Raw genomic sequence first — 14,369 nt, 5'->3', positions numbered from 1 at the left:
TGGCAGCTGCTGCCAAAGCAACATTTAAAAAAAAATCTGTCAAGCCAATCAGAAGCTTTGTCAGGCAAAAGCTGCACACGGCTCCACCCACTTTCCTAAAAATGCCTGGCAGATGCCAGGAAAGGTGTTGGGGGGTTAGGTTTGCCAGGTCCCTCTTTGCCACCGGCAGGAGGTTTCTGGGGCGAAGCCCGAGGAGGGCAGGGTTTGGGAGGGACTTCAACGCCATAGAGTCCAATTGCCAAAGCGGCCATTTTCTACAGGTGAACTGATCTCTATCAGCTGGAAATCAGTTGGAATAGCAGGAGATCTCCAGCTAGTACCTGAAGGTTGGCATCCCTGTGGTGGGTGCCATGGGTACCACTTCATTAGCATATTAAAAAGGCCTCCGAACTACCCTTTGTGGCGATGAGAGACAACACAGACCTCCCAGAGATCAGGACACGTTTCTGCCAACAAGGCCAGCTTTCCTTCAGGGAAGCATAAAGAGAGGAAGACGCAGTCGGGTGTAATCCTGCTCCAGCTGACGTGAGCCAAATGCAGGGGATGTAGCAGCGGGACCTTCTTTCTCCCAAGAGTCCCACGAAGGGGCCATGTGCCAGTCAGGAGGGTGTCAGAATGATGCTGACGGACAGGTGACCCAGTGTTGAAGTGGCCCCCGTGTGATGGGGGATTCCCTTTTGCAATGACAGGAGCTGGAGGCACAAGCAAGGGACAGAAAGATCTTGTGAACAAGATCTTGGGATACGGGTGGACCGTAAATTAAATATGAGCAGCCAGTGTGATGCAGTGACCAAAAAAGCTAATGTGATCTTGGTTGTGAACCCCTGGCTAGCTTCACTGATTACATTACAGGTCGAGTTTCCCTTATCCGGACATCCGATATTCCGACTGATCCGAAAACCAGTCATTTTGAGCCTGCATCCAGGCATTATTCACAGGCCCTCAACATTACATTCAGGCTATATGTATAAAGTCGATATTATACATATATAAAATATCTCCTTATGTTTGATTCCCCACTCCTCCACATGAGCGGCCGACAATAATCTGGTGAACTGGATTTGTTTCCCCACTCCTACACATGAAGCCAGCTGGGTGACCTTGGGCTAGTCACACTCTCTCAGCCCCACCTACCTCACAGGATGTCTGTTGTGGGGGGGGGGGGGAGAAAGGAAGGTGATTGTAAGCCAGTTTGATTCTCCCTTAAGAAGTAGAGAAAATTGGCATATAAAAACCAACTCTTCTTTTTCTATATGCAAAAATTCCAAAATATTCCTAAATACGGAACGATCCAAAATACGGAACACTTCTGATCCCAAGCTATGTATTGTTGTTGTATCGGCATATGCCTTAATAATAAATCGGAATCTGGTCCCTAGCAGTCCGGATAAAGGATACTCAACTTGTACCTTCACGTTAAACGTGTGTATCTCGAATTCTGCCCTCTGCAAGATAAATCATGCGGCTGAAATTGGTTGCTGTGCTGGTTTAAACGGAACCTTTGGAGAAGGAGCAACTTCTGTTTAGTTTTTGTGTTTAACAATCTGTACCTTCAGCAAATTCCCTTCCGCCAATTCCTTTTGGTGGCTTACTTCAGAAGCGGGTGGCAATAACTCTTCATTTGCTCTATTCAAGCAGGTGTCTTTGGAATCCAACTCTTCCATGAATTCCAATACTCCACTGGTCAGGGTCACCCGTCTGTCTTCCGGCGATGGCCCGATGCTGGCCCACGTTTCGGAGCTCGAACTGCCTGCCGATCCCAAGTGGGAGTTGGCAAGGTCACGGTAAGCGACCTGTGTGCCAAAAAAAAAGGATTCTGAGCTAAGCAGAATGCGTGTTGTTCGCATCGTGTCAACGGGCGAGTGTTGACACCTTTCTTCCATCTGCCTTTTCAGCCTGACGTTGGGGAAACCGCTGGGTGAAGGCTGTTTTGGTCAAGTGGTGATGGCAGAAGCTATTGGGATCGATAAAGAGAAATCAAACAAGCCGATAACCGTAGCTGTCAAGATGCTGAAAGGTGACTACAGCGACAGCTCACAGGAAAGAGACTGCTTAGCATATGCTCGCTCTTGCTCTCTCTCTCTCTCTCACTCCCCCCCCCTTCTCTTTTCCTGGTCCCCAGCTCTCTACACTTTCTTACAGACCAGTCTTTCCCGGACTTTTCCTGTCTTCTCCTTTTTTGCTGTCTCCAAGCCTTTCTAGGCCCTATTTAGCTTGCCCATCTCTTGTTATTTGTGTGTGTGTGTGTTAAGTGCCATCTACTCGCTTCCGACTCACTGTGACCCTATGAATCAACGTCCTCCAAAATGTCCTATCCTTAACAGCCTTGCTCAGGTCTTGCAAACTGAGGGCCGTGGCTTCCTTTATAGAGTCAATCCATCTCTTGTTGGGTCTTCCTCTTTTCCTGCTGCCTTCAACTTTTCCTAGCATGATCGTCTTCTCCAGTGACTCTTTTCCTTTCATGATGTGACCGAAGTACGATAGCCTCAGTTTACTCATTTTAGCTTCTAGTGTCAGTTCAGGCTTGATTTGATCTATAACCCACTTGTCTTTTTGGCAGTCCACAGTATCCATAACACTCTCCTGCAACACCACAATTCAAAGGAGCCTATTTTCTTCCTGTAAGCTTTCTTCATTGTCCATCTTTCACACCAATACATAGTAATAGGGAATACGATGGCATGAATTAACTTGATCTTGGTTGCCAGTGAGACATCCTTACACTTCAGAATCTTTCTAGCTCCTTCATGGCTGCCCTTCCCAGTCTCAATCTCCTTCTGATTTCTTGGTAGCAGTCTCCCTTTTGGTTGATGATGGAGACAAAGAATAGAAATTCTTGAACGATTTTATTTCCTCATTGCTCACTGTGAGAGCCAGCTTGATGTACTGGTTAAGAGTGGTGGTTTGGAGCGGTGGACTCTGATCTGGTGAACCAGGTTTGATTCTGTCACATGAGTGGTGGACTCTAATCGGGTTGGTTTCCCCACTCCTACACATGAAGCCAGCTGGGTGACCTCGGGCTAGTCACAGCTCTCTTAGAGCTCTCTCAGCCCCACCTACTTCACTGGGCTATTGTGGGGAGAGGAAGGGAAGGAGATTGTAAGCCGGTTTGATTCTCCTTTAAAAGGTAGAGAAAATCAGCATATAAAAACCAACTCTTCTTCTTCTTTGTCGTCTACATCAGTGGGCCGGCAGGCAGCTCCCATGCATGTCCCTTGACAAAAATAATTGGCTGTCTTTTTCTGACTGCTTCTTTTTCTGTGTGTCCTCTAGACGACGCCACGGATAAAGACCTTTCCGACTTGGTCTCAGAAATGGAAATGATGAAGATGATCGGCAAGCACAAGAATATCATCAACCTGTTGGGCGCCTGCACCCAGGACGGTACGTTCCCAGAACTCTGAGGGTGTGAAAGGTGATGTTGTCAGTCACGGAAGGGCATGGTCTGTTTTCCGGGTTTATAACGGGTGTACAGCTGTGGGTTTTCCCAGTCAATTCTCTTTGGCTCTTTCTGTGACAGAATTAAGAACCCAAAAGATCAAGATAAAAAGAAAGACTCGTGCAAGGCCAAAAGTTATACAATTAAAAGTTATACAATTAAAAGGTTATGTCAGTGCACCATGTCTATATAAATTTATGACAGGTTAAAATCTAATCACATGTATAACACATATATGGCCCTGCAAAAGCCTACCAAATACATATACTCGTATAAAACAATTAGACATAGAATCATACAATCAAACTCAGATCATATGTGTTTCAGCCAGACTGCCTTCTTCAGTGGTCTAAAGAATTACCACTCCAGACTACAAAATAGACATCAAATTACTAAAAATCTTTGTGACTATATGTGTGTTGTGTTTGCAGGAACACAATTAATATATACAACTGCAAAACTTCTTCCTCTGTTTAAGGCTTCCTTACAAATGAAAATTACAGCCATAAATAAAACGTCAACATCTCACAGTCACAAAATAGTTTTAGAGTCTGGAGTAGTTATCCAGTATTTATTCTGTTTTTTAGGGCTGAGTTCCCCCCCTTTTGGGAGTTAAAGGGAGCAGGCAAGTAGGCAATATGAAAGACCTCAGCCTGAAACCCTGGAGAGCCACTGCCAGTCTGAGTAGAGTTTGATAGACCAAGGGTCTGATTCAGTATAAGGCAGCTTCATGTCTTCATGCCTTTTTATTGTGGTTTATTGTTGTTTGCATTGACTGTAGGCCCTCTCTATGTGCTGGTGGAATACGCATCCAAGGGGAACCTACGGGAATACCTGCGAGCTCGACGCCCTCCTGGCATGGATTACTCCTTCGATACCTGCAAGCTGCCCAAAGAGCAGTTAACATTTAAAGACCTGGTCTCTTGTGCGTACCAGGTGGCCCGCGGGATGGAGTACCTGGCTTCTCAGAAAGTGAGTAGCAAGTGACAACCTGGCAAGGGAAGCGCTTTCTGGGTATTGATACCTGAGGACACCAATTTTGTTTTCAAAGCAAAAATTGTACCAGAGCTTTAGAACTTCTGGTTAATGCTGTCTTTTCCTGCCATTTCCAAATGGACGCAGAATAAAAGTAGTTGTATCTTTTGGGAAGAAAAAAAATATGGCTCATATCCATAGTGTTACAACAGAAGAACATAAGGAGAGCCCTGCTGGATCAGACCCAGGCCTGTCAAGTCCAGCAGTCTGTTCACACAGTGGCCAACCAGGTGCCTAGTCTAGGAAGCCCACAAACAAGACGACTGCAGCAGCATTTATCCTGCCTGTGTTCCACAGCACCTAGTATAATAGGCCTGCTCCTCTGGTCCTGGAGAGACATAGGGATTCTGATTTGCCACTGAAGAATTAATCGGCTGTGTAGATTAAAATAACATTTTATTTGTTTTTTTTTTCTCTGTGTTTGTTTTATTCTCTCATTCCCCCTGTTTGCTTCAGAAGGTTTATATTTTCTTGAGGGTTGTGACATCTGGAATGTGTGTGCATGCTGCTTGGTAGCCATGATGGGCACATGCTGAGCCACTAGTGTCAAAGTAAGAGCCCGTGGTTTTCCATGTTACTTAGAAGCAGTCAGAGTTCCACTGGGCCAAAGGGCAAGGCACTGTGCGGCATCCTGTCGCCTGTTGCATCCTGGCTGCTGGCTCACAAATTCCCACCTCCTGCTGAGCTGTGTCTCCTTTTGCAGTGTATCCATCGAGACTTGGCAGCTCGCAATGTCTTAGTCACCGAGGACAACGTCATGAAAATCGCTGACTTTGGTTTGGCTAGAGATGTTCACAACATCGATTATTACAAGAAAACGACCAATGTGAGTACACAATTCCCAATGGAGGCCATTCTTACTGCCCAAGAGGTTTGCCATCTTGGTAACAAGCCACTTCTTAAAGGCGATTAAAAAACGGCCCAACAAAGGGAGTTTATTTGCTTGTTCAATCATCTGCTGAACTCAGAATACCTCTTGAATTTTAAGAGTCATTGACAGCCCTTGGCGTGGTGTCTCCTTCCCAGCCAGCCAAGGGGAGAGGCAAGAAATAAAACACGTTACTGTAATATCACTAAAAAATGTCCAATTTTCAGCGGGGGGGGGGGGGAAGCAACAGTTCAGCGCTGCCTTCATTTGATGCTTCGGAGTAGAGATGTGGGGAAAGCCTGAGCATCCTTTCATGCTGTGACCTCAGCAGGGTCATAGTTTTGCTGGTGCAGAGGAGAGCGACGAGGATGATCAGGGGCCTGGAGACCAAGCCCGGCGAGGAAAGGCTGAGGGACTTGGGAATGTTTAGTCTGGAGAAGAGGAGGTTGAGGGGGGGGGGGCATGATGGCTCTCTTTAAGTATTTGAAGGGCTGTCACTGAGAGGAGGGCAGGGAGATGTTCCTGTTGGCAGCAGAGGATAGGACTCGCAATAATGGGTTTAAATTGCGGGCGGAGAGGTACCTGCTGGATAGTAGAGATATCTTATTTTACAGTAAGAGTTGTTCAACAGTGTTATGGGCTACCTAGGGAGGTGGTGAGCTCCCCCTCACTGGCAGTCTTCAAGCAGAGGCTGGACAAGCACTTGTCAGGGATGCTGTAGGCTAATCCTGCATTGAGCAGGGGGTTGGACTAGATGGCCTCTATGGCCCTTCCAACTTTATGATTCTTTCCCTAGCCAGCTGCTTGTCTTTTTGCCCTCTCTGGCACAGTGACGCTCTCAGAGCCTATCTGGATGGGACCCAGGAGTGGTGGGATCAGGGCCTTCCATTTCTGAGTGTTGTTTTTTTCTTAATAAAACAACAAAAAAAGGCAGAGGAACCTCAACCAGGTAAGTTACAGAGAGCTTCAGAGGACAAGCTGGAAACTATAAACTGGAACAAAATAATTATATTTATTACAAGGTGTACACTATAAATTTGTTAAAAACACAGGGCCTGGGATGCGGGCACTAACAATAAGGGGGAAAAAACTTAACCCTAAACAACAGAATTAAGTACCCAAAAGGTCAAGAAAAAAATAAACATCCAAGGCCAAAGGTTATACAATCTAAAAATTATGTCAGTACAAAATATGTATTTATTTATTTCAGGATAAAATCTAATACCATGTATAACACATATAAGGCCCTGCAAAAGCCTACCAAATTGACATTCTCACATAACACAATACGACATAAAATCACTTCCCGTAGACTGCATATATCTCCGTGTCTTTTCGTGTTAAAAAATGATGGTTGCTCTAGTAAGGAGGCTATTTGTTCATCAGAGCAGCTGAGTAAATCCATTATGTTTAACAATTTGCTATAAACCAGCTAATATGAACTACTATCCCCAAACATATACTACATCAACAACAAAGGGGGGAAATCTTTAAAAAACGACATATAAAATCAGTTACAAAAATTTCATACGCAGTTGATATACATTCAATATAAAAAATCGATACTGGACCATACGCATTTCGGCCTGAATAGTCCTTCCTCAGGGGTCATAAATACCAAAACTGATTATTAAAAACACATTCGGAAATGAACCTTATGAGGTATTTTTATCTTATATCTAGTGTTGCCTGTCGTAAACACTTAATGCAAATCCTGGCATGGATAGTTGCTCGCGCTGGTGTAGAATGATCAATGTCTCTGGATGTATCTACATCAACCCGTGTTGAATTTTCTCTTCCTTGTTGTTTTTCTCTCTTCAGTGTTACACTGTGTGCTGTGTTCAAGTTGCTTAAAAAGAAAGCGAGTATCTCTTAAAGTTTAATCGGCCACGCAGTGGCAGACCTACATTTTTGGGGCCCTGGAGCTTGAACTGTTATGGAGGGCCCTTCGCAACCAGCAACAATAGGACAACGTCCAACAAGGTCCAAAGGGCCTTGCTGCCCTTGCGAGGACCTTGAGGCCGAAATGGTGGAGTACAGGGTGGTGGGGTGGAGTCCTTGAAAATGGGCCATACAGTGATGAAATAAAACTACAGCACTATTAAGCCATGCACCAACAAAGCATTTGAAGATACAGCTGCCAAAATGTAGACTGTGAATAGATTCTGGCGAGCTCAGTGAGCCCTTACAGCTGGGGGTTCGAGTACTGCAAGCCCCTGAGAAAATTTTGAAATTTGACCAATTACATGGGACATTTTGAGCCCATATGGAATGGGTATTAATGCATATTCTAAAGTCAATATTAAGTACTTCAACCCATTGGCTTATGATTCTATCACTTAAAAAACTCCATCGATTTTGTTGAGAAATTCACTCATTAAAAAACGTTGCTTCGGGGGGCCCCTCTGGGATTAGGGGGCCCTGAAGCTTCAGCTTCATTAGTTTCACAGTAGATCCGCCTCTGCGGCCACTCCCAAAGAGAGCCAATCCCGGCTTGCAGGGCACTTTGTATTTCATTTTAGCTCTTCTTTTCCGCTGAGGGTTACTATATGAGTGAAAACTAGGCTCTTCTAAAAGTTCAAAAAAAATTCCTGCCACAGTAAAATAAATTGGGGTATCTGGATAAAATAGCTATGATGTGTTTGTACAAAAGCTTCACGAGAATCAAGATGAAACGTATGTGGAGGGTAGAAAGTTGGGTTGCAGAGACTTGGCTTCTACTCATTATATCTCTCCGTTTCACATGGCTTTGTAGAGGACAACATGGGTTAATCTCATCCATGCACAATGGCAGCCTGTGTTTCTTAAAAGAAGGAGGAGCTCAAAATGTGGTAAAGATTTTTTTTTAAAAAACACCCACATAGATTGTGGGACGGGCCGTGGCTCAGTGGTGGAGCATCTGCTTGTCATGCAGAAAGTCCCAGGTCCAATCCCCGGCATCTCCAGTTAAAGGGACCAGGCAAGAAGGAGATGGGAAAGACCCCTGCCTGAGACCCTGGAGAGCTGCTGCCGGTCTGAGTAGACAAGAATGACTTTGATGGACCAAAATTAGAAAAACAGTGCAAAAAAGACGAATACGTGAAAAAGACACAAAAAAGACATGATATACCATAAACAGTGCAGAAAGTGGAATTTTAAAAAATTAGTTCACTAAAAAAAGGATAAAACATACAGCGCACACTGGAGTAGGCTGAAATCCTGTTCCTTTTATAAAGAAATATCATCCTGAAGACTGTGAAGTCTTTGCCAACATGGGTGCATGTTTTTTGGGGGTGGGGGGGGGAGAAGGGCAGCAGAGCTGTATAGGAATGATGGGGTTTTCCTACAATCCATTGACTGGCAACGTAGGGTGGGTTTAGGTAGAAGAAGAAGAAGAGTTGGCTTTTATACCACCGATTTTCTCTACCGAAAGGAGTCTCAAACCGGCTTACAATCACCTTCCCTTCCTCTCCCCACAACAGACACCTTGTGAGGTCAGAGGGGCTGAGAGAGTTTGGGGAGAACTGTTACTACCCCAAGGTCACCCAGCAGGCTTCGTGTGTAGGAGTGGGGAAACAAACCCGGTTCACCCGATTAGAGTCTGCTGCTCATGTGGAGGAGTGGGGAATCAAACCCAGTTCTCCTGATTAGAGTCCTTCGCTAATGTGGAGGAGTGGGGAAGCAAACCCGGTTCTCCAGATTAGAGTCCACTACTCGTAACCACTATACCATGCTGGGGAGAATGACAGCAGAGCCCACTAGGAATGATGGTATTTTCCCATGATCCATTGTCTGGGGAAGGTATGGTGGGTATAGGTATCAATTAGCCAAAACAACAATGTCCTTCCATACCGAAGAAGCTTGCAGTAAAGATACCCAGTGTGGAACGTGTGGTCAAATAATTCATGTACCCACAGTCATTGTGACTTTACACAGTGGTCTCATCTGTTTGACCTGGTCAGTCATGGAAATGTTTCAGACTGAATTGTAAACTAAGGTTCAGGTGGTGCCGGAGTGGCGGAGCGAAATAGCTGATGGAGATTTCCTTTTTATCCTTCTAATTACAGGGTCGGCTGCCCGTGAAATGGATGGCACCAGAAGCATTGTTTGATCGGGTCTACACTCATCAGAGCGATGTGTAAGCATTACCCACACTTTTTTAACAATAGAAGTGTGTTGGTTTTTTTTGAAGCAAAGCATAGAGATTTATGAAAACAATTGCAGCATCAACACACAGATGGAATCTTGCAAACCCGTCAGTCTGTACATGAATAGACTTGTTTCGTGTGCTAGAGCTGGCGGAAGGGTTCTCAGACAGCACAGGCAGCAAAAGGGAATAGATGGGTTGTCAGCTGTCAAATTAAATAGTTATATTAATTTCAGACTTGATGCCCAGAATTTCTGTTGAGTTGGTTCAGGGGAGATTTGCAGAGGCCTTTTAAAGATCTCTCATCTCTCAACATGGCCCCAGTCTGTGGGTTTAAACTTTAAGTAATCTATCTGCAGATGGGGCGAATTAGAGATATCAATAACGAACGTTTGCCTTTTCTCACAAAGTGGCTTACATTCTTCCCCTATCCCCACAACGACCCTGTGAGGTAGACTAGGCTTGGCTGAGAATGTGTGTCCAGCCCAAGGCCAGCTAGCAACCCTTCTGTGGTGGTGTGGAGATTTATAGAATCATACAGTTGGAGGGGGCCATACAGGCCATCTAGTCCAACCCCTTGCTTAATGCAGGATCAGCCTAGAGCATCCCTGGCAAGTGATTGTCCAGTCTCTGCTTAAAGACTGCCAGTGAGGGGGAGCTCAACACCTCCCTAGGTAGCTGATTCCACTGTCGATCAACTCTTACTGTAAAAAAAAATTCCTAATATCCAGCCGGTACCACGCTGCCTGCAATTTAAACCCATTATTGCGAGTCGTATCCTCTGCTGCCAACAGGAACAGCTCCCTGTCTTCCTCTAAGTGACAGCCCTTCAAATACTTAAAAAGAGCAATCGTGTCCCCCCCTCAACCTCCTCTTCTCCAGACTAAACATTCCCAACTCCCTCAGCCTTTCCTCACTGGGCTTGGTCTCCAGGCCCTTGATCATCCTCGTCGCTCTCCTCTGCACCCGCTCCATTCTGTCCACATCCTTTTTGAAGGGAGGCCTCCAGAACTGCACTCAGTACTCCAGGTGCGGCCTGACCAATGTTGTGTACAGCAGAACTAGGACATCTTGGGATTTGGATGTTATGCCTCTGTTGAGACACCCCAAGATCGCATTAGCTTTTTTTGTCGCTGCGTCACACCAGCTGCTTATATTTAACTTATGGACCACCTGTACCCCAATATCTTGCTCACACACACTGCTACCCAGAAGTGTATCCCCCCCAATCCAGTAATCATGTCCCTCCTTTCTGTTAGCCGCATTTAGAACTCAGCATTTATCCTTGTTGAATTGCAGTGTCTCTTAAATCCTAGTCAGACACTCTAACCACTATACCACACAAGCTCAGATAGATTAGGAAAGTTGTTAAACCCCCTTTGTTTTGTAAAAGAGTACTGTACTTCTTGCACCTTCCTGACTTCTCATGAGTAAAACCTTTCTTCCATTGCCAGTCGTTAGAGGGATGTTCTGGAGCTAATCTGTGTCGGGATGTTCCGATTCCCTTTGTTTTTGGCACTAAAACTTCCACCATCATCCTGAAGCCAAGTTTGTGACTGCCAGCTCTGTTTTCTGATGGGTTATGCCTGCCACAAAGAGACAATCTTAGATTCCATTGCAGATAGCTTGGGGGTGGGTGGGTTTCTGGAATTAATGTGAAAGGAGGTTCCAATTTCTTTCAAGTTTGGCGCTGCAACTGCCACGATCATCCTGAAGCCATTGGCCAATTTTGAGGCTCTCAGCTCTATTTTCTGATGAGTTATGTGTATCACGGACAAACAGACTGATGCTTGCTTTTATCAGTATAGAGATGGGTGGCTGCACAGATGCAAACAGAATCTTTTCAAAATATTGTCGAAGGCTTTCACGGTCAGAGTTCATTGGTTCTTGTAGGTTATCCGGGCTGTGTAACCGTGGTCTTGGTATTTTCTTTCCTGACGTTTCGCCAGCAGCTGTGGCAGGCATCTCCAGAGGAGTAACACTGAAGGACAGTGTCTCTCAGTGTCAAGTGTGTAGGAAGAGTTATATATAGTCAGAAAAGGGTTGGGTTTGAGCTGAATCATTGTCCTGCAAAAAGTATCAAAGGTAATGTGCTAACATTAACATACCACACCCTCATTAGCACATTATCTTGATACTTACAGGACAATGATTAGCACATTACTTTTGATACTTTTTGCAGGACAATGATTCAGCTCAAACCCAACCCCTTTCTGACTATATATAACTCTTCCTACACACTTGACACTGAGAGACACTGTCCTTCAGTGTTACTCCTCTGAAGATGCCTGCCACAGCTGCTGGCGAAACGTCAGGAAAGAAAATACCAAGACCACGGTTACACAGCCCGGATAACCTACAAGAACCAAAGAATCTTTTCACTTTGTATCCCTCAAATTCATGGGATTTTAAATCTTCTTTTGGTTCCCAGATGGTCTTTTGGAGTGCTGCTTTGGGAGATCTTCACTTTAGGAGGGTCTCCCTACCCAGGAATTCCAGTTGAAGAGCTATTTAAACTCTTAAAGGAAGGTCACCGGATGGACAAGCCAGCAAACTGTACCCATGATTTGTAAGTTGTGACAAATGAGGATAAATAAATCTTTGGTCTTGGAAGGCATGGGAGAGTGAAAAGGGGTCGGTCTTTTACTGTAGTTTCTTCACCATCCATATGTTTAAGTATCAGTAACTGGGTTTTTACCCCACTTATGTTAAATATTGTTTAGCCCCCTCTCAAGTCCCTGTTGCAAAGGTGCTTACTTCCCTCAAGGGCAGCCCAACGTCAGTCACATTATAGCAATCTAGCCACGAGATTACAGAAGTATGGATTAGTGTGGTTAGGTCAGGTGGGTCTAAAAAAGGAGAGTGTTGGCAAACCAAATGTAGCTGATAAGACAACATTCTGGACCACTATGCCAACCCGCTTCTTAAACAACAAGGCTTGGTCCGTGAGTAACCCCATGTTCTTAACCTGCTCTGCAAATACCAACTCCACTCCATCCAAAACGGGGATCCAGTCTCTCTAAAGCATCAGCCTTCCTGATCAGTCTTGTCTGGATTCAACTTGGCTTGTTCTGCCTTATCCATCTGACCACAGCTTCAGACCCCAGGTGGACACTTCCTGGAGGCCTAGGTGATGGAGTTGAGTTTCAGTTGTATATTGATGATGCCCAACCCAGAAGTCCTGGTCTAATTCAGCAACCCCCTATAGATAGAAAAGAGGGTGGGGGAGAGAATAGAACCCAGTGACGCTCCACAAGACAAATCCCACCCAATTGATTTCGCTCCTCTGGTGGAAACTCCTTACGTCGGAGGAGACATAAAAGACCGAAACCACCAAAGGGCTAGTCCATTAATGCCAACTCCACAGTCCAGCCAATGAGGTCAATTGTATCAACAGCCCCTGAGATCCAACCATGTCCTGCTTAAATGAAGATCGTCCACCAGTAAAGTGGTCTCTGTTCTACACCCAGTCCTGAAGGATTTCTGGTTGTTTTATAGATTGGTTTTGTAACTGTTTTTGCAGACAAATAAGATTCTGCATGGTTTTGTCTTGGGATTGACCTGGCTTCATGGCCAGTGTGGTGTAGTGGTTAAGAGCGTCGGACTCTAATCTGGTGAACCGGGTTTGATTCCCCGCTCCTCCACATGAGTGGCGGGCACTAATCTGGTGAACCAGGTTGGTTTCCCCGCTCCTCCACATGAAGCCTGCTGGGTGACCTTGGGCTAGTCACAGTTCTCTCTGAACTCTCTCAGCCCCACCTACCTCACAAGGTGCCTGTTGTGGGGAGGGGAAGGGAAGGTGAGCCAGATTGAGTCTCCTTAAAGGTAGAGAAAGTCGGCATATAAAAACCAACTCTTCTCCTTCTTTTTCTTCACGCGTGCAAGGTTATAGAAGTGTCCTGCTATAAGCAGTGCCCCCAACCCTTTTTATGGGATGTGTGTTGTCATATGCTTTCCAAATAAAACTCTACAAGGCTCCCTGTTTCCTCCTCTCCCCACAGGTACATGATCATGAGGGAATGTTGGCATGCAGTTCCTTCTCAGAGGCCGACTTTTAAGCAGCTAGTGGAGGACCTGGATAGAATCTTAATAGTGACCTCAACTGATGTGAGTACCTTTTCTCTTTGTTTGTTTGGGAAGAGAGTAGACTCAGCGGTGGACTCAATAACCTCCCTGTACATTTTCTTTTGCTGATAAGAACATAAGAAAAGCCCTGCTGATAAGAACATAAGAAAAACAGGGCCCATCAAGTCCAGCAGTCTGTTCACACAGCGGTTTATTCCAACTTCTGCTCAGATTTCACAGCATTGTAAGCAGTGCGAATTATTTGCAAAGAAAGCTATGCTTCACAGCAGCATACGTCTGCATATATGGAATGTAGAATTTAAACATCAACCGTTGTTTGCTGGTTGCTTATTATTAAGTATAAATGGGTTGCACCTAGGGGGTCTGCTATGACATCTGTTCCATAATGCAGTAGAAACCTAGGATGATCTTCAGGTTCCTATAAGTCCTGGTGTCATTAAATTACATCACCCTGACCCTTCAAATCTCACCGTATTCTTTGACTCACAATAGGCAATGCTGGAATAAACTTGGTTACCCTTAAAGGTGCCAATTGAGTTCTGCTTTGTTATGCTACAACAGACTAACACGGTGTATCCTTTGGAAATGATTTAACTTGCAATGTCAGCGCCCTCTCCATAGATGTCCTGGGCGCCAGGGCATATGCCGACACCTTCCCTGGTGCTTGCCAAGTGTTTTAGAGTGGGCGGAGCCAGGTGGGCTTTTGCCTAATAAGGCTTCTGATTGGCCATTGCAGACTGGATCGTGTTGATTTAATAAACAACAACATTGCTTTGGTAGCAGCTGCCACCACAGCACAAGGATCTCCTGTGCTC

General features: G+C 45.2%; 1 protein-coding gene across 1 annotated transcript in view; it reads left to right on the top strand.

Moving 5' to 3' along the window:
* Positions 1-14,369, top strand: part of FGFR3 (fibroblast growth factor receptor 3) — a 51,601-nt gene that overhangs the window by 36,710 nt on the left and 522 nt on the right. Inside the window, exons 8-15 of the mRNA XM_056849454.1 lie at positions 1,636-1,784; positions 1,896-2,017; positions 3,274-3,384; positions 4,221-4,411; positions 5,178-5,300; positions 9,389-9,459; positions 11,900-12,037; positions 13,470-13,575. Coding sequence (XP_056705432.1) covers positions 1,636-1,784; positions 1,896-2,017; positions 3,274-3,384; positions 4,221-4,411; positions 5,178-5,300; positions 9,389-9,459; positions 11,900-12,037; positions 13,470-13,575 — 1,011 coding nt within the window. The remainder of the gene's footprint in view (positions 1-1,635; positions 1,785-1,895; positions 2,018-3,273; positions 3,385-4,220; positions 4,412-5,177; positions 5,301-9,388; positions 9,460-11,899; positions 12,038-13,469; positions 13,576-14,369) is intronic.

The sequence above is a fragment of the Euleptes europaea genome, chromosome 5, assembly GCF_029931775.1.
Source record: "Euleptes europaea isolate rEulEur1 chromosome 5, rEulEur1.hap1, whole genome shotgun sequence".
Taxonomy (NCBI): domain Eukaryota; kingdom Metazoa; phylum Chordata; class Lepidosauria; order Squamata; family Sphaerodactylidae; genus Euleptes; species Euleptes europaea.
This window is presented reverse-complemented; position numbering and strand designations above follow the sequence as displayed.